The 20,134-nt window shown below is 37.1% G+C and overlaps 1 protein-coding gene across 2 annotated transcripts in view; it reads right to left on the reverse strand.

Annotated features, from left to right (window-relative positions):
- Positions 1-1,681: 1,681 nt before the first annotated feature.
- Positions 1,682-20,134, reverse strand: part of LOC148854638 (ARM repeat superfamily protein) — a 91,754-nt gene continuing 73,301 nt past the window's right edge. For both annotated transcript variants that reach the window (XM_088941477.1, XM_088941476.1), the window contains exons 26-31: positions 18,293-20,127; positions 17,904-18,183; positions 8,771-9,004; positions 7,753-8,277; positions 7,435-7,567; positions 1,682-2,240 (exon numbers count right to left, since the gene is read on the reverse strand). In XM_088941477.1, coding sequence (XP_088797603.1) covers positions 1,984-2,240; positions 7,435-7,567; positions 7,753-8,277; positions 8,771-9,004; positions 17,904-18,183; positions 18,293-20,127 — 3,264 coding nt within the window. In that variant the 3' untranslated portion in view covers positions 1,682-1,983. The remainder of the gene's footprint in view (positions 2,241-7,434; positions 7,568-7,752; positions 8,278-8,770; positions 9,005-17,903; positions 18,184-18,292; positions 20,128-20,134) is intronic.

Below are 20,134 nucleotides of genomic sequence, written 5' to 3' on the forward strand. Positions count from 1 at the left end.
AACACATGTTTTGATAGTTTGCCTGCGTTTGTTTCCAGTGCAAAAAACAATTATCTACCATTCAAAATTTATCTATTTTACACTAATAAATCTTGTAATCCAAGATTGAAATCTTACATCATTTCCAGATGTAATGAATACAAACAAGATTCCGACTTAAATCCACCTTTTTAATATTGACCAACTATGAGTACAAAGTGTGCATCAAACTTTTAGATACAAACTTTGTTCTCATTTTGAATACAAACATGTCTTGGAAGTTGTGCACTGTCATTATCAGTACACAAAATTATGCTTCCCAAATGCTTGTAAAACTAAACCAAAATACATCTATGTTATAAATCCAATATTTGCACCACAAACAAATGCAGCATTCACTTAGGGGGCGTTGTTTTTCTGGATTCTGAAGGAGGGGAATGTTGATCAATGGGATTTTGATTCCCATTGACCAAGAATTCCATGTTCTTTTTTCAGATTTGTGGGGACCAGGGAAAGTTTATTTTCATGCATATGATACCTATCTCCTAGGTGGGTAAATAACTTTCCCACCTTGGGAGAAAGTTGCCAATATAGATTTTTATGGTTAAAATGACCATTGCCTTGTTTGAATGGAAAATAAAAAAACTTGAATAAATGTACTTACCTGGATAAATCTTTCCTGGGAAACACTTACCTGGGTAAATAATGCATTTACCCAGATAAGTAGCTTACTAAAAAACGAACGGGGCCTTAGTGTGAATTAAGAGAGCACACTTGAGAAACTAGTATATATGAAACTAGTATAATTCTTGTTAATATTCATAAATTAATTAAACAGGCATATATGAAACAAAGTATCTAAGGTTAAAACTTTGAGCCCATGGATTATAACAACCGGCTGAAATGGAACATGTTACAACTTACCAGTTGATGAATAACGTATATGGGTGGAACAGCATGAGTTTCTACCATTCCACCAATGCCACATGCCAATACACTCTTGATATGCAAAAACCGCATATAAGAGTTTCAATACACTTATTGCTTTCTGGCTCAGCAGTTTTTCTCATTATCTTTTAACATTTAAAACATTCAATATGCTCCCAACCAATACTTACACTTTGAACCTTGTGGGTAACCTGAAAACCTGATACACATCAGCAAGACAGCAAATATGGGCCAACATGTATCGATACATTAAGCCTTTGACAGAGCTTGAGGTAGAACATGTACATCAGATTTTTGAAAAAACAGAGAAAAAACACATTGGCATATGCCGTTAGGTTAGTCATTTTCTTAAAAAACAGAACAAAAAGTTAGTCAATTTCTCAAAAAAAAAAAAAAAAAAACTAAAAAAACAGCCCATCTCAGAAAAAATGGCAGTGCAATCAAACAGAACCATACATAAACGTTCTCTCAACAATGACAAAGAAACATCAATGCTTTAAAAAAAAAAACGAAAACCAAACGCCATATTCATCAAATAAAAAAGAAAATATCTCTTTGACAAAGTTCTTTTCTTCTCACGGGTGGCAACCCTCAATAATGCATAGCCATACACCACTTAGAGTACTGATCCCTCTTAATTTTTGCAAGGAATCAGATCAAAACAGAAAATGAATTGCCATTCCACACAAGTTTGAGGTCCTCGTACGTCATACCCAATTATCAATAGCGTATTTGACGTTACTGGGCTCATAAGTTGAAACAGAGCGAAAAATTATATTACACAAAGGCGGAAGAGAATAAATACAAAGATGTAAAATAATAAACTATTACATATTAGTAAATGTTCATCCGCTAGGGCCATTCTTAGAGGGAACTCATACCTATCCACCCCTGCTAAGATTAAAGTTCACCCCCCCAAACAGCGGATCCATTGCCCACTTACATTTGTATGCGATGATGCAAACACTACCTGAAAACCCCTTGCTGATGCAATTCACTCGAATGGCCAGTACTTTACACTCTATACGGATTTCAGAACTAGGTACAAGAAACCTCCTAACTTCTCCATCTACCCATCTTCATTGTCATAATCTTCCTCTTCTTGTGAGCACGGTGTTTGGCTGCAAGTCGTAGCTTTCTCTTGGCGTTGCGTACAGGATTGATTACAGCCATGAGCTTCTCTTCCTGCTTCCTCTTATCCCTCTTTTCCTTGAGGTTCTTTCTGATCTGATTGTAGACATGCACAAAGTTCTCAGCACCTAATGTTCCTCGTATACTCTCTCTCACCTCCTCCGCCAGATGTTTGATACCATCTGGAAAATGGATAATCCAGCCAAAGTGTCAAATTCAACAAAAATTGTTCAAATAAATAGATGACTATCTGATGTATAGACAGACCGTAAATAACCGCAAAGTTAAACATAGCATGCATACAACTAATTCCAAATTAGTTTTTGGCATAACCAATCAAGTATTGCACTGTTGACAGGCCTGCTTCAGTACATCTTTGTCATTGCAATGTCCTTGGACAATTGGCATACTTTTTTTCTGAAAATAGTGAAAACTTTCCTCAGTCCTCTCCTTAGAAAGATGATCTATGGTCGAGACTTTGAAAGAACTAAACGTCAACAAATGCTTTCCCAAGCCACTTGATGCCCAGCGAAAGTTATCATCAGTGATGCATGTAACATTTGAATGTATTCAGTGATGCATGTGTCATGTGGCATCATCAATGACATAGATGTATTATGCGGCAGTATATATGGATGATACCTAGCATTTGAATGTATTCAACGACATGTGCCATGCGGCATCATATATGGATGGCATGTGAGATTTGAATATACAATGATAAGCATGTGCAAAATTACATTTGGATACAACATGAGGCAATATATGGATGCCATGTGGCTTTCACATGTGTGCATAATTTTGTTGTATCTAAATGCTATGTTTTACTTAAAAAAGTATGTTTTTGAAGTGGACCGGGGGTTACTCATTCATATGAATGTCCCGAAACGTTTTTGGCTTAAGGTTGTCCTTTGTGCTACCTATCTCATTAATCGTATGTCCTCTCACTGGTTAGAGTGCAAAGCCCCACATCAGCTTCTTTTTCCTAGGGCTCTTCTTTCGATTCCTCCTCGTGTGTTTGGTTGTCGTTGTTTTGTTCAAAACCTAGCGCCCACTCGTAGAAATTTAGACCCTTGTGCTATTCCTTGCATCTTCTTGGGATACTCCATCACTCAGAAGGGATACCGGTGCTTTGACCTTGTCTCTCGTAGATACTATGTTTCCATGGATGTCTCTTCCTTTGAGAATGAGCCTTTCTTCCATGTTTTTCATCAGGGGGAGTGTAGGAATGAGGAAAAACCAGTTTAGCTCCCTCCTCTTCCTGATCCTCCTCCCTTTCATGTTTTCTTTCGACGTCACGAAGGCTAGCCAAGTTCAAGAGTTGTGGAGCATCTAAAAATTGTACCACCAATACCATCAAACTCTTCAGGGGTGGATCCTACCCAACCAGGTACCTTGGTTTCCGTTGTGTTCCCGACCCTATTGCCATTGATACCTCTACTGCTGATGACCTTGACCTTCCTATTGCTCACCGGAAGGGTGTTAGGTCTTGCACCATTTTTTTTTTATGAATAGGTCTTGCACCATTAAACATCCCATTTCCCATTTTGTTTCCTATGAGAACTTTTCACCTTCCTTTCGGGCCTTCCTTTCTTCCATTTACAATGTTCCCATTCCAAAGAATGTGGCAGAAGCTCTGTTGGTGCTTGAATGGACAGATGCTATGAAGGAAGAGATTACTGTTTTGCATAAAAATGACACATGGGAATTGGTAGATCTTCTTGAGGGGAAGAAACTAGTTGGATGTAAATGGGTTTTAACAATAAAACATAGGGTTGATGGCACAGTGGAGCGGTATAAAGCTCGTTTAGTGGCAAAAGGGTTTACACAATTGTATGGAGTGGATTATGCAAAAACTTTTGCACTTGTTGCTAAGATGAACACTTGGAGTCCTTTTCTCTTTAGCTACTAATCTTGATTGGGACCTTCATCAACTAGATATTAAGAATACCTTTCTACATGGTGACCTTGAAGAGGAAGTGTATATGGTACAACCCCCTGGTTTCCGAGCTCAAGGAAATGAACAGAAAGTGTGCAGGTAAAAATAGCATTATATGGCTAGAAACAATCACCGAGAGCCTAGTTCAGCAGATTTCATGTAGCTGCTCAACAAAAAGGATAAAAGCAATGTCAAGCTGATCACACATTATTTGTGAAAAGAGGGAAAGGAAAAATTGCAGCCCTGATAATTATCAAAAAAAATAAATAAATAAAATATTGCAGCCCTGATACAGTGATTTAAAAGGCACGCCTCAGGTGCGCCTTGGCCCACAGGTGAGGCACATTTTAGGGTAGGCACCTCACTCAGGCCCTAGGCGCAACCCATTCAAAAGGCACACACCTAGTGCGCCTTGTGCCTTAGCCTAGGCCTGCACCTTTTAAAATTTGACGCCTTTTCCTTTTCTTTTGAGTCTAGCGGCTGGGCCGAGGGCTCCAATCCGGACCCCCGTGCCACGCCCCTCAAGGCCAGCCGAAATAAGTCCATGTTAGGGTCTTAAATTCCAAGTTTTCACACAAAAAATAATGATTTTATGGTTTTAATTGCTTTTAAGAAGATATTTTATTAGGATGAATGAATGGACAACATTACCAAATAGGGGGTTCTCAAAGCTTCGGAATGTAATATGTCACATTAGCTACTTGATTTAATTGAGAAAAAAAGAGATTATGGGTTTTATATGCTTGAAAGTGTTTTATATGTTTGATTTCATTTTTAAATTCTCATTTGAATATGCTTTACATTATATGTTTTGTATTTTAATTTTAGGTTATCTAAAACATTTATTTTAAATTTTAAGTTTATATTTTTATTAATATTATGTTTTATAATTTTTTGATTTTTTGAATTTTTTGACATTTTTTTCTTTTTTAGCTTTTTTTTTTTTAATTGTGCACCTTGCCTCAAAAAGGTGCACACCTTGCCTTGCTCTTTGCGCCTCAAGCGCAAAATGGCTTGTGCCTTTTTTGTGCTTTTCGCTTTTAAAAAACACTGCCTTGATAGTATATGTTGATGATATAGTTATCAATGGTGATTGGAAAGATGAAATTCAAGAGTTGAAGAGATTTCTTGCTACCTGGTTTGACGTGAAAGATCTAGGTCCTTTAAGGTACTTCCTTGGGATTGAAGTTGCACGTTCACAAAAAAGTATCTTCATTTTCCAAAGAAAGTATGTCCTACATCTACTCCAAGATAAAAGAAAATTGGGAGTGAAGCCTATTGATTCTCCTATTGATCTTAATCACAAGGATGTGAAACATTTCAAAGACTTGTGGAAAGGTTGTTATATCTTTCCATGACCCGACCAGACATTGCTTATGTAGTAGGTGTTCTTAGCCAATTCATGCATGCCCCTAAGACCACCCACCTTGAAGCAACTAAAAGAGTTCTTAGATATCTTAAGAAGTTTCTAGGTGCAGGTTTATTGTTTCAAAAGCATAGGCATTTGAAAGTTGAAGTGTATACCGATGCAGATTGGGTAGGACCCTTGAGTGATAGGAAGTCAACCAGCGGCTACTGTACCTTTGTGGGAGGGAACCTAGTTACTTGGAGAAGCAAAAAGCACAATGTAGTGGCTAGGTCTACTGTTGAAGCTAAATATAGCAATGTCTCATGGAGTGGATGAAATTATGTGGCTAAAAAGTTTGTTAAGTTGAGATTTACAGTTGGACCTATGACTCTATACTATGATAAGAAAGCAACCATAACCATTGCTACGAATCTTGTGCTACATGATAGAACTAAACATATCAAAGTCGACAAACATTTAATCAGAGAAAATGTTGTCACAGGGGAAGTGTGTACTCCCTATGTCAGTTCTGAAGACCAACTTGCAGACATCTTCAGAAAAGGGTTACATCACTTGCGACATTATGATTCATGTGACAAGTTGGGCATGATTGACATCTATGTCCGAACTTGAGGGGGAGCGTTAAAAGGCTGTTATTATTTTAAGCTTAGTACCACAGTGGTACTTTGGTATTTTACACATCTTTCATTTTATGTTGTGTCGCCCTAGTATAAATATAAAAAAGCTGGTGCCACCAACAGCTCTTTTGGACTCTCAATCTCTCCTCTCATCTCTCGTCTCTCTTCCTTTCTTCTTCTCTTCTGGACAACAGGGTCCCGATACACTTGTTTACAGTTGCTTCGGGAACCCCCTGTTTTTAATAGAAAATATACACAAAACCTACCCAAAAACCAATTTTTGAAAAAAAAATTAAAAAAAAAATGCACATGCTTTTTAGTACTGATACACCTTTGCCAATACACAGGGGCATATCAATACTTTGAACCTTGCATAGAAGAGATATCAGATGCCTTAAAGATCCTGACAATACCTCTAGAGCTATGTTGCTCTTCTTCAAGGGATTAAGACCAGATTTACATTGGAATCAAAAAGAACTGACTGGAAAGTAATTCCCAGGTGATTATTAGTTGGATGTCAAACTCCCCTCATGCCATGGAGGTTCAGAGACCAGATTAAATAAGCTAGATTCTCATATTCAGAACAAAATTCATGTTCAGATGGGTTTCACAATTCTACTAATTGGTCAGCCAATAAGCTTATCGAAGAGTTGTTTTGAGGGTAAGCTGCCTCAGGTAACACTGGTGATTTTCTATTCATTATATATTTATCCAGCCCTTTCTCAGCCCCTTAGTAGGTCGCCCTTGCAAATTTTTCCCCATTTTAGTTGTGAATGATGACCATCTATTCATTCTTTTTATTAATATAACATTCACTATACAGATTAAGAAAAATAGGAAAAAATGTGATATTGTCGATTTTGTCCAGATCTGCTACCAGAATGATGTATACTTCTAAAGGATATGAAATCAAACACTATAGAGGGCTTCATAATATATGGATCTTGTTAACATCCCCAGAACTACACTAATTAATGATTTAACAAATACAATGCAAAATGCTTTATACTAAAAATGCCATATATATGGTTCTATAGCTGTTGATCTTTCATATGATTGGCACGGACATAGAAGCCATTAGCAATTACTAAGTACCACAGCTTTGGAACCAAAAGTAAGATCTTACCAGTTAAACAAGTTACATAATGAAATAACCAATAAATAGCTATAAAAGTCACATTAGACTAGAAATAGCTCAACATTAAAGAAACATGGTTAACCTTGCAAATACATAAGCTCCACTTATACAAGTAATTCTCTTAAGTGATACTTCTGTACGTACAAATCTCTTTTGTCCTTCTTTTTTCAGGGTACAATTTACGTTAAATTGTTAATACAAATCTTAGACACCAATGGAAAGAAGAACCAGATCAGCACATACATCTGATTGACAAAGAACCAGAGGTTTAACAGATTATAGAGAAGATAGGGGAAACAAAATGAAAACTTGCCTGTAATAACTTTGCCAGCAAATCCTTCACAAACTTTATACAAGGGTAGGAGCATGTAAATTGCATATTTCTGGCAACCTTCCTGACCAATCTGTGCTGAAATCATTCTAAAGCAGTTGAAAACAATCTTCATCTGCATACATAATATGCGCCATTGTTAGAAATGTTTTTAAAAATTATCGGTAAAGGACAAGAGCATATAGGCAGACCATGCTTATTAAATTATCATGTAAACATCTGAATATATGTTAGTAATTCAACATATGTTCAAATTGGAAGCAAATTAAGAGCTTACTACTCAAATGTTTGGTTGAGTACCTGAGTATCTGCCATTTGAAGTGCCATTTTCCCCACTTTCTTAAGAAGAGGAGAGACAAGCAAAGATTGAAGATCTTGACTACTTTCTTTATCATGTTCATATTTGCTAGAAGTAAGAGATGCAAAGACAGTTCGTTCTTTTCTTGCACCAAGCATCTGAAAAGCTGCAAGAATGTATCCCTGTTCATGCACTTGGAGAGCAGACCAGAACCTGTGAATGTCCATGCATTCCATCTGTCCCACTAAAGAATGCACCCCACATGTAGCAAAAACAAGATTTTGGGTAATAATGTTGCTTGCTGCATCATCCGTTATCCCTGCACGAAGCTGGCGAAAGAGGGAAACAGCTATCCAAAATAGTCGACTAGGTTTCATTAGTAAAAAGGTCTCCATATTCAACTTCTCAGGATTTAATCTGCTATTTTCTGTTGAAGTAGCAAAATATGAGGATACAAGACGATTTGATATGCTACGTACCCACATATGCGGGTGTAACAGGAAATTACAAACTGCTTCCCATATCTCCTGGAAGAAACAAAGGAAAAGGGAAAATTTAGTAAGGAAAAAGAGTAGCTTCCAAATAAATGCTTAATGAGGCATTCTAACAAAAAAATGTTAATTAAGTTTTGAGGTATTATTAATGATCAAAAGAAATCTTAAAAGTTTTGATTGAGAAATCATTTATATTCTAATTTGCATAATACCGCCACAAATTTGTGAAATATCTAAGCAAAAATCAATTTCTATACCCACTTTCACCAACAAAATTTTCCAGCCAAATATAATAACTATCATTCATATTCTTATCACGTATCACTTGGTCTACCATTAGACTAGCAGTGTAACAAAAGTCACTATCATCATACATCATCAAGAAAATACACTAGAATAGGCTGATGTACTTGTTAGGTATTCAACTGAAAACTGACAAACATGCAGGAAATTTCTCATGACAATTTCACCAATAACACAATATCAAGAATGTTGTGTCATTGTGCACAAAAAACTAGTTTTATACCTCGAGATTCCGTTCTAGATATAATTCTGGAAATTGAAGAAGCATCTTATCCAACATAATGAGTGAATAGTAAGCTTCTTTCCATAATGGAATTTTATCTTCGTTGGCACAACCCATTTGCTTATCTTTAACAACACCAAGGGCAAGCTTAAAAATGTCCCTTGTCACTGGCAATATATTGTTAATATGTCTTTGGAACCCTTTCTTCAGGACTTCGACAAGTAATCCCAAGACCTGTAAAAACATGTCAAAAAGCTATCAATAATAAAGAAGACATACCACAGTGCAATTTAAAAGAGCATGATCAGAAAGACATCAATTTTTCTAATGATCTGACAATTAATTGAAAAATAAAAATTTGCTTTATCTTCCATCTACTAATGAACCAAACATAATCTATGTGCTTTTGCTTAAAAAATAATAGAAGATTTTCATTAAACTTGACATGAAGATTAGGAAGGCCCAAATCTAGAAAGGAGCCCTACAGTGCACGACACCACCCTCTACGCCAAAAGCATTAGTGCAACAAGAAATAAAACCTATCTTCTTAAGTTCTTTATTGAATTAAAGTTATATATTCATCAGTTTTTCAATTAAATGATAAGAGAAGTACACTAAATAAAGATTTAATAAGGATTATGTTTTCAGTCTAGATTCAGAATAAAGTAGAAAACAGAAGAGAGAAGAAACAAAGAAGATTTTAGAACCAAAAGAAAAGAGTGGTTCCAACCACCCTTTATTTATATAAGAGAACATAAAGTGATGTAAAATTACTACAATACCCGTGTCACAAATAACTAATATCACAACAAGAAAACATAGGAATCCTAATGCATGTCATTCATGCTTAATCATAAACATATGCACATTCTTATCTATAAAATAGAAGCAATGGAAGAGACACAGCACAGCATAGGCCAAAGTGGAAGAACCTAATGAAAGGAAATAATTCATCCAATAATGTGAGCTATCCAGGAAGAAGGGAACAACATAATCATTTAAGAAGACATCCTTTGAGGCACTATGGGGAAGAATTTTGTCTTTTGGCAACCCTTGAGTTTTGGCTTCAAAAGACTTCAAAGAGATTCACATGAATGATTTTAGAAAAACCTCCCAAAATTCTAAAACCACGTTTAGAAAACCATAACCACCATCACCCCTCCATCCAATGTCAGGGTTGTCAGACTTCAATCTGATAGAGAAACCCAGGAGGCAGGGGTCTCTCTACTCCTGGAGCTGCAGGTATAGGAAGAGTTTTCTTCATTACAAGTGGTAAAACCATTTGGGCATACCATCTGACATGCTGATTTGACCAAACCTTAGATGCTAACTCTCTTAACAGACCTTAGAATAATGGCAAACCAGAATCTATACTAGCACCTCCATATTAAACAAAACTTAGTGAGCACCATAAGATGGATCTACAATTCAAGAAGCAGCCATTGGAAATTGGTTTGTTTTTTCCCGAAAGTTGACAATCTATTACCTTCCCTTCAGCTAGTATTAGGTGGATTCCCAGGACTGAATGTAACAGTGGAAGGGTTTCCCAAAACTGGTGTCCACTGGCCTTTTTTGCAAAGTGACTTGTCTCTCGCACTATGATTATCATAGCGCTGAGAGTTTTTACACCTTTTGGCTTTTTGTGAATGGTTAGCATACTGTTCATGATCATCTTTTCTCGAAAAATGCAAAACTCATCCATATTAGAGGAAAGGACAACAAAATGAAAAATGATATGCAACACCTTAATAAGAGAATACCACTGAGTAATTATATATAACACGAATAATATTGGTCACAGCCTATCAAACAATGTATATTGTCTCAGAAAATTATAGTATAGGTCATCCATCTGGAATATTCTAGTAAAATATAAATTTTGTTCTTTTATCAAGTCAGATAACACATAGGGGCCACTGGCATTGCTTGGTGGTAAAATCTCAGGCTGACAAGTTTAAGAACACAGGTTCAAATCTGAGAGTAGCCACTTCGTGCAAAAAACGCAAAAGATTAGATCCATATCCAGTCAACCCCTCCCAGGACCCTACATAGCTAGGAGCCTAGGACCAATACCCCCCAACTCTGTGGCTGACTTCCTTGAGTAATGGCTAGGTTGTAGATTAGGCCCTAGATGTATCTTGTTTGGTAAATTGGTGATGTATGCTGTAATGCGATGTATTTGGGAGGAGCAGAACAACTCGTCTTTGAAGGGAAAAGCTCTTCTTTGGTAGACCTGAGAGGGAGAATTCTGCTACATAGTTGTCAAGGTGACGCCTAGGCGATAAGGCACCCTTGGAGGCTCGCCTCGCCCAGTCGCCAAGCAGTTTTGTGCACTGGGTTATAAAATATTTTTTTGTTTTTAATTTTTGACATTATAGTTATAAAATAGGCATTATTAAACTAGAATATTCATTTTATGTGTTTATATACTAATTTCTTTTTATCATTTTCTTATTTTGTTAGGGTTTAATCAACGCAAACATTGCTAATTGCTGTATTGAACCCATGGTTCATAGTATCAATACACCTTTGTATTGGTAGAGGTGTATCGGTACTTATAACGATACTCCTATTTTTTTTATTTCCTTGGTTTCCAATTTCATTTTTAAATAAATAAATATATATATATATTATTTAAAAAAATGGGTCCTCGAAAACACCTGTAAACAGGTATCAGGACCCCAAAGATACAATACAATACACTCGATACAGGGCGCATCATATTCAAATTTTTATCCTTGATTGAACCTCAAAAATTTCAAAACCTGAACCAATAAGCAAGGTAAGAACTTAAAATTTTGTCTAATCAACACATTTTCTTCTTCCAAATCTTCTTCTTCTTCTTCCACCTTTTCTTTTCTTCTTTCCTATAACAAAAGTAGGGGATCAGCCCCTATATTTTTTGAATTTTCTTTGTTCTTTTTCTTCTCATAAAATGTTGATTTTCTAGACTTGAACATGAAATTTATACTTCTCTTGTGAAAAATATGAATAATTATTAAGAAAATATGGTTATGGAACCTAGGGAACTACCCTAGGCTATATGGTTTTACTTAAAAAAAAATCCATCCCCTAGGCAACAAGGCACCCCCTTGTCGCCTAGCCTCACCTTGGCACCTTGAAAACTATGGTCTGCTGCTTCTTAACTCTTGAATGAGTGCAAACAAGTTGTTTAGAGGGATTTCAATGGCGGATTTAGAAAGGAATTTATTGCAGGTCCTGATTTCTTCTTGTATGTTTGATGGCATACTTCAGTTTGACGGCAGTGGAGCTCATACTTCAGTTTGATGGCAGCTGTTTAACTTCATTGAATCACAAGCAACAAGCTAGTATTGGGGATCAACACCTGGAAGTTTTTGTTGTTGGGCCAATTGGTATTGCAGATGTTGAAGCTGGCATTTTAGTGGGCCAATTGGTATTGCAGATGTTGTTGAAGCTGAGCTTCGTGCCTTGGTGGGTGTTGATTTAGTGGTCAATCTTAGCCTCATGGAGGTGGTGGTGGTGGAAGGTGATTCTAAAATTGTAATCAGCTGGATGAAAAACTATAAGGGGGATCCTTGGAGATTCAGCTACATTTTTAATGAGATCGTGGAAATTAAAATTAAAGGGCCTGTTCGTTTGCTCTAAAGTCTGACATCTGAAAGTGCAATAATTACGTTAAGAGGAATACTAGTATTGGTGAACTTTTCTTTCCTCTGAACACTAAATGAGAGAATGTTGTTCTGAATTCTGAATTCTGAAAATTATCAAATATCCATTTTGACCCAATATATGAGAGTTTTTGTTTGTCTTTTTGGGGGTATTATTAGAAAACAAAAAGTTGTATGATTGTACTTTAAGAAATAAGAGATAAGAGGAAATGACACCCAATTTTCTCTTAAAGCTAAAAGATTCCTCTTAAGAGATAAGAGTTAAGAGGAAACAAACAGGCCCTACGTCTAGTTTGATCTGCCATTTTAGGTGGATTCCTAGAGATCTGAATTGTATGGCTGATGGTTTGGCCAAATCAAGGGTGGGGAGGGTTTTTTTTTCATGGTGACTCCTCAACACCTTTTGAAGTTTTTCTTTTGTTTGGTTTTGTTGTACATCCTTTTTTTGCAATGACAGTTAACCTTTTCTCAAAAGAAAAAAAATCCAATGTTGGATAATGGCCCATTAAATAAGCTAATACATCCTAGAACTTGTAAATGTTACACTGACATTTATGTGTAAGCAACAAGTGAAATAAAGATCCTCCATAATGTATCAGCTGAAGAAGATGTGCTAACAAATAATGGAAACCATTCTCCACTAACAAGCTTGGAAAATGTGACATATGTGATCATTGGCTAGGCAAAAAGAGAATTCAAGCACACCAAACTGGTACATGCACATAAAGAAATCTGTAACCGAAATGTATGGGTCCATCAAAGAAAAAAAAAACTTTTTGGGTAAACCAGTTCCTCCAAGGGTTGGGGCATTCCATTGGGAAATTTTCTTGGAAAAAATCAACACTTGTGATCTACTTCAAAGAGAAAAGCCTTTTCCGTGCTTATCTCCTAACTGGTGTATTCTTTATGAAGTTAATGATGAGTCTTGCTGCCACTTATTAATCTTCTGCTCCTTTGTTTTTTTCTATTTTGGATTGGTTTCTCTCTTTGTTTTGGACACAAATGGTCGCCCCCACCAAACATGCAAAGCCATTTTAACTCTTCTGTAATAGTTGGACAAAGAAGAGGGGAAGAATGCTGTGGAGATAGTGTTTTAAAAGCACAAGGGCCAATTTGTGTCTGAGGTGTGAGGTGCAAGACGCAAGGCGAGGCGCGTGCCTTTTTGAAGCAAGGCACAAAAATAGAAAAAAAAATGTTAGAAAATTAAGAAAAAATGCCAAAAAAATTAAACATAATATTAATAAAAAATATAAACTTAAATTTTAAAATAAATGTTTTAAAAAACCTAATATCTAAAATTAAATTACATAAACATAACATGTAAAGCGTATTCAAATGAAAATTTAAAAATAAAAGCAAACATATAAAGCATTTCCAAGCATGTAAAACCCACAATCTCTTTTTTTCCTCAATTGTATTACTTCAAGTAGCTAATGTGATGTAAAATATATTGCATTCTTGACACTACGAGTCGCCTTTGTGCCATGCCCCTCGAGGCAAGCCCGAACAAGTCCATGTTAGGGCCTTAAATTCTTATTTTTCACATAAAAAATAATGATTTTAAAACTTTAATTGACTTTTAAGAAGATATTTTATTGGAATGAATGCATGAACAACATTAGCAAAAAGCATAGAACTTTGAAAATGTGCACGCCTGGGATGAGGTACAAGGCGCATCAGGCACAAGCCTAGGCGCACCAGGTGTGCACCTTTTGAAAGGGGTGCGCCTAGGACCTAGGCGAGGCCCATACCCTAAAATGCATCTCACCTATGCGCCTAGGCATGCCTTTTAAATCATTATGTAGAGATGCACAAGAGCTGCATCTTAAGCATGGATTCAAGCTTCATCATGTTGAACTTTAATGGCTGCAGTGAAGGTAAGTAGGTAACCCTAAGCCTGGATTAAGGAAGGTGTAGTCTTTGCTCTGTTTTCAGGCTCAATTGGAATAGGGGACTCATTCCAAGCAGAAGTTATGGCTGTGTTGGAGGGTGCAAAAAGGGCTAATGAATTAAATATTAGCAGGTTGATCAAAGGAGATTCAAAAGTGGTAATAGGAATGGTTAGGGAAGAAGGATGATGGCATGTGGCCATACATTAACGAACGAAGAATTTTCATGTGGTTAACTCAGGGTACGGAAGTGAGATTGCAGTGAGTAAAAAGGTGTGCTAACTCCTTTGCAGATGCAGTTGCCAAACAAGAGGTGGGAAGGAATCAGTTGTTCTAGACTATATTGTAATCTTTCTACTTCTTTGGGGAAGAGTTAAGAGAGTTTACCTCTCCCCACTTATGTACTTGTTTCTTAATTTTTAACGAAATAGTTCTGTTGTTGATTAAAAAAAATGTACGAGTCCACCGAAAAAGGGTTTACGCTGTGCTATGTCCAACACAAATAAAGGTTGCACATGGGATAATAGTTTGGAGATATGTGCCCATAAACATCCTATTAAGGAGTTTAATCAACTTTATTCAGGATTCCAAGAAATTGTGTTGTGCTCCTGCTGGCATCAGGGATCTTGCATATCCATCAAAGAAATGGGATTAACAAAATTCTTATAAGGATAATTTCTGCACCATATGCACAAGATGTTTTTTCATTCAATGGTTTTGTCAGTCAGAGAAGCCACGTCTTAACAGAGTATCTACTTGAAAACATTCAATAACATTCTACCTCTATATTCAACTTTACCATGAAAAACATTACCTCAAAGTCGGAGGAGGAAATCAAATCTGCTATTTTCTTGTTGGCGGCTAATAAGTCGCCTGGCCTGGATGGCCTTACCAATTTGTTCTACATCAAATGTTGGGACACTGTTAAGCAAGACATTATGAATGTTTTCAGGCTTTTCATGATAATGCCTCTCTCCAAAGAAGTTTGAATGCTACCTTCATTACTCTTATCCCAAAAATTGAAGGGGCTATAAATGTGAAAGACTTCAGGCCAATCAGCCTCCTTCACAGCTTTTGAAAGATTCTAGCTGAAGTCCTTGCTGAGAGAATGAAAGGGGTGTTAGGAAGTGTCATTTCTAACAATCAAAGTGCCTTTGTTCCTGGTAAGCAGATTCTTGATTCGGTCCTCATTGCCAATGAATTAATTCACTCAAGAAGAAGAGAGGGAGTTCCAGGTTTAATAAGCAAGTTAGATATTGAGAAGGCTTATGATCATGTTAATTGGAGGTGTATTGATTCAGTTCTGCAACATATGAATTTTTGGCAGAAGTGGAAAAATTGGATTAAAGTTTGCTCAACCTCTCCTAAGTTTTCAGTTTTGATCAATGGCCAGTCAGCAGGCATTTTTGAAAGCTCTAGGGGGCTGAGGCAGGGGGACCCTCTGTCTCCTTTGCTTTTTATCTGTGTAATGGAAATTCTGACCCTGTTTTGTAAGAGGACAGATGATGATGGCAGTTGGGAAGGTTTTGCTATTTGTCCGGGGGGAGAAAAGGTCAATATTCTCCAGTTTGCTGATGACACCTTGTGCTTTATGGATGTATCCCCATCCCAGTTGAATCTCATTCTTGGTATTTTAATATGGTTTGAAGTGGTTTCTGGGCTGAAGGTGAACTTGAACAAAATCTCTATCATTCCAGTGGGGCGTGTTTGTAATTTAATGCGCTGAGGTTTTGGCCTGTAAGACTGATTTTCTTCCTGTGAAGTATTTGGGTCTCCCTTTGGGGGCTAACTGGCTCTCTTCCTCAATTTAGGATCCAGTCATTGAGAGAAAGAAAAGAAAACTATCATCTTGGAAGGCTAAATACCTTTCTTTTGGAGGAAGGTATTTCCTTTGGAGGGGCTGGGAGGAGGATAATAAGGTTCATCTAGTTAATTGGAACCAAGTTTGTCTCCCTAAAGCTGAAGGTGGTCTAGGAATAAGGAAATTGAAGAATTTCAATACTGCTATTTTGTGCAAGTGGATTTGGAGATTCTCGGCTGAGAGAAATGCTTGGTGGAATCTCTCATTGCTGAAAAATATGGGGTTGATTGGGGAAACTGGAGAACTAGAGATCCCCCTCCTAATTGGGGTAATTCTCTATGGAAAGGAATTATGAGGAACCTTCCTATTTTCGGGGAAGGGATTTCTGTGATTGTGGGTAAAGGTGATAGAACAAAATTCTGGAAAGATAAATGGTGTTTAGAAAGCCCCCTTGCTGGTTCCTTCCCTCACCTTTTTAGATGTGCGGTTAATCAGGAAGCCACTGTGGCTGATTACTTCTCTTTGATTGAGAATTCAGTTTCTTGGTCCCCTCTCAAAAGGAGAAATTTGTTTGATTGGGAGCTGGAAGAATTCTTGGAGCTGATGACGCTTCTTCTTAATCAGAAGATTGATGTGCTTGGGGAGGATACGTGGTACTGGAAATGGAAGCCGAATGGGGTTTTTTCTGTGAAGTCCATGGCTGATAAATTATGTAGTGTGGGGCTTTCTGATTTCCCAGCTGCACAGATTTGGAATCCAATGAGCCCCTCAAAATCCAACTTTCTGGTTTGGACAATGGCCCTTGACAAATGTCTTTCCAGGTCTAATCTGTTGAGAAGAGGCATTCCACTTCTGGATTCAAATTGTTTTCTTTGTGGGACTGCTGCAGAAACTACAGAGCATTTATGTCTTCATTGTCCGCTCTCCTTTCAGATTTGGATGCATTTTCTTAAAGATTTGGGTGCTAAGTGGGTCTTGCCGAGATCAGTTATGGAACACCTTTGTTGCTGGAAGTTGAAGGGTCTAAGTAAGAGAGGGAAGCTAATGTGGAAGACAATCCCAGCTGCTGACCTGTGGTCCATTTGGGTTGAAAGGAATAGTAGAATCTTCTGTAATAGGTCTAAGGGTCTTGATGATGTAATTCAGAGAGCTGTGGGCAAGTTGATTTCTTGGATTTCCATTTCTGGGGAATTCAGAGATCTTGGCATGCCCGTTTTGTTTCAGTCTTGCTCCTGGTGGAGTTTGTAATCCTGGCTGCTTTTCAGACTGCCTTCTTGGGTCTGAATTGCAGTTTGCTTTTGTTTCTCTGTGCTGAATAAATTTACATTACCTTTTCCAAAAAAAAAAAACATTACCTCAAAGTTTTTCGCTAGACAACCAAACCAGGTGCAGAAAACCCCTAAACTAAATTTTGATATGTACCCTATAATGTTTTGATCAACTTTCTTCTATTCCCTAATTTTTTCCATTTATCAGTAACACATTGATTCATCTTAGCAAAAAATCTAGTCCTATTTCACACAGTTGACTCAATAGAAACAATAACCAGTATGGTATGTTGTAACATTTTTAACCAAATTAACATTTACATAGTATTTCTATTCCTGGAGAACAAGAAGTAAAAACATTTTTTTGCTTCTCATAACAGAATTAACAATGGAAATGTTTCTTCAAGACCAAAAGTGTGGGTCACTTAAATTGCATTTACCAGTTAACTCATTACATGCCAACTCATAAAGATTCAATTAGTGCACCTTAACCACAAATAACACAGTGCTATATTCATGAGTTACCTGTGTTGCAGCACACCATAAATGTTGCTCTTTACCCATATACCATAAGAGACTGTACTCCAAAATAGGATGAAGTGAATTCTGGCTAGTACGCGCAATCAAAAGTTTTATCACAGCACCAACCATTGAACGCACTTTATTGTCATTATCATTAGCCAAACAAACCACAAGATGGAGGAATAATGTATGGGCCTGCCCATCCACAACACTTCTAGGAAATTTCATCAGAATGGCATGAAGCATTTCAAGTACTGCTTCTCTTCCAGAAGAGTGCTCATAGCTGAAAATAAAAGAGAAAAAAGTTAAAGCACTAGAAGACAAAATAAAATATGAATAAATATGAAATGTAAATGTTCTGTAAACTAAATAAACTGCATTTGGATCCTTGCCTCAGATTTGAAAGAAGGAAGTCCAGATGTTGTTGCAAGCGTTTCTCAGAAAGACGATAGTCAAGCAAGAACTGCAATAGAATTTGGCTACATTTTTTGCGAATTGGTTCTATTTGAGTTGTTACCATCAATTCTGAAACTTTCGTGACAAGATCATAGATCTCAGGGGCAACCAAATTACGTCCAACAATTGCCCTTAAAAGTGAAAGTGCAAGAAAGGAAGGATTCCTTTCAAGATCCACAAACAGAGGAAACTGGATCAACATATGCAGTTGATCAGTAGAAAGCGTAATTCTGGTGCAGCGCAGAAGCACTGTTAACAATCTTAGACATGACTGCATCAAAGGACTGCTCACATTTCCTGATTTCTGGGCAATATCCAACAGCAAAATTTTAATCTTATCAGCCTGGACTTCAAGGGATGGCAATGGCATTCGTATCAATGGAGTAAGGCACCTAAGAGCAGCAGATAAAATATCTTCATACTTAGAACTCAAGCAATTACCAAGAATCTTCACAAAGGGATCTAACAGTGACAGCAATTTTTCATCTTTACCATCCAACTTCAAGTTATTTAGACGATTCCGTAGTACCCCAAGAGCAAAAACTGTAACAAGATATGAAATTTGTGATTCATAGCCAATAGCACAGCCAGAGGATTTGCTTTCATCAGCTAACTCATTGCTACATTGTTTAGCGGGTTTGCTTATTGATGAAGTATGACCCTGTGGATCTTCGTCTCTGCTACCATCCTCAATGAGACCATATACAAAGATAAATAGATCAGTTGAATCTACAGATGGATTGCTCTCGATACCTGCAGCAATATGATTTAACATCGTCTGAAATTTTTCTTTCATTTTTGGTGTAATATGCTTCTGTAAATGAGATTTAATGGGTGAAAGCAGCTTCAGAGCATGTGTTTTAAACATAATGCCTTCAGCAATTAACTCCAAGGTTTCAAAAGACTTGCACTTCCTAGTTTCTTTCATCTTTGATGCAATCTTTTCAACCTCTTTTTGCTCCGCAACATCTCCAAGAATATCATCCTCTGCAATTGAGAGCAGCTCTTCTAAACAATAATCCAGTTTTCCCATGACTGGATTGAAAAGGCACTTTGACAATAGGAAATTAAGAGTATATCCCAGTACATGTAACTCATATCCTCGCTTCAAGGTTGCTCGTAAAACTTTAACTATGAACTGAAAGTATTCTGGGCCAAGTACCTTGCAACAAGCAGCCAAAGCAGATCGGGCTTCATCACGAACACTTTCCTTACGATTTTTCAGGAAATTAGATATGTGATGGATGATGCTCGGCAGTTGTGATTCCATGGTGTCCAATGGTAGCAACTTCAATAGCTTTAGTTCCACAAGAGTGATGGTGACATTAACTTCCTCAGATTCAGCATTCAGCATTTCCTTCAATTTGTGTATCTTTGGTAGTATTGTTTTTTGAAGGAACAATTGGACCTCAGTAAGCTCAGAAGAATTAGTACATCTGTGCAACATGATGGAGGAACCCATTCCAGTAATACCAGGACTTGAATCCTCAGAAGCCTTATCTTTTGGCCCTTGTCTGTAACAAGTTTCAGAGAAATGAAACTGGTCCAGAACAGAAGAAATTAGCCTCAATAGAACCTTTTGTTTGTTAGGCCTCAAGGTCATCTCCTTAAAACATCTAACTAGGAATGCACGGTATGAATCCCATTTCATGTGACCAGAAATACAAGCAAGTGTCTCTAAGCATGCATTTCTAACATGTTCTCCTTTTCCATCTTTTACATCAAAAAGCATACTGAAGAAAAGCGGGACAAATATTTTCTTTATGATGTTCTGCAAG

This window comes from Nelumbo lutea, chromosome 4 (assembly GCF_056320005.1).
Source record: "Nelumbo lutea isolate HS-2025 chromosome 4, American lotus-T2T, whole genome shotgun sequence".
In the NCBI taxonomy this organism is placed as follows: domain Eukaryota; kingdom Viridiplantae; phylum Streptophyta; class Magnoliopsida; order Proteales; family Nelumbonaceae; genus Nelumbo; species Nelumbo lutea.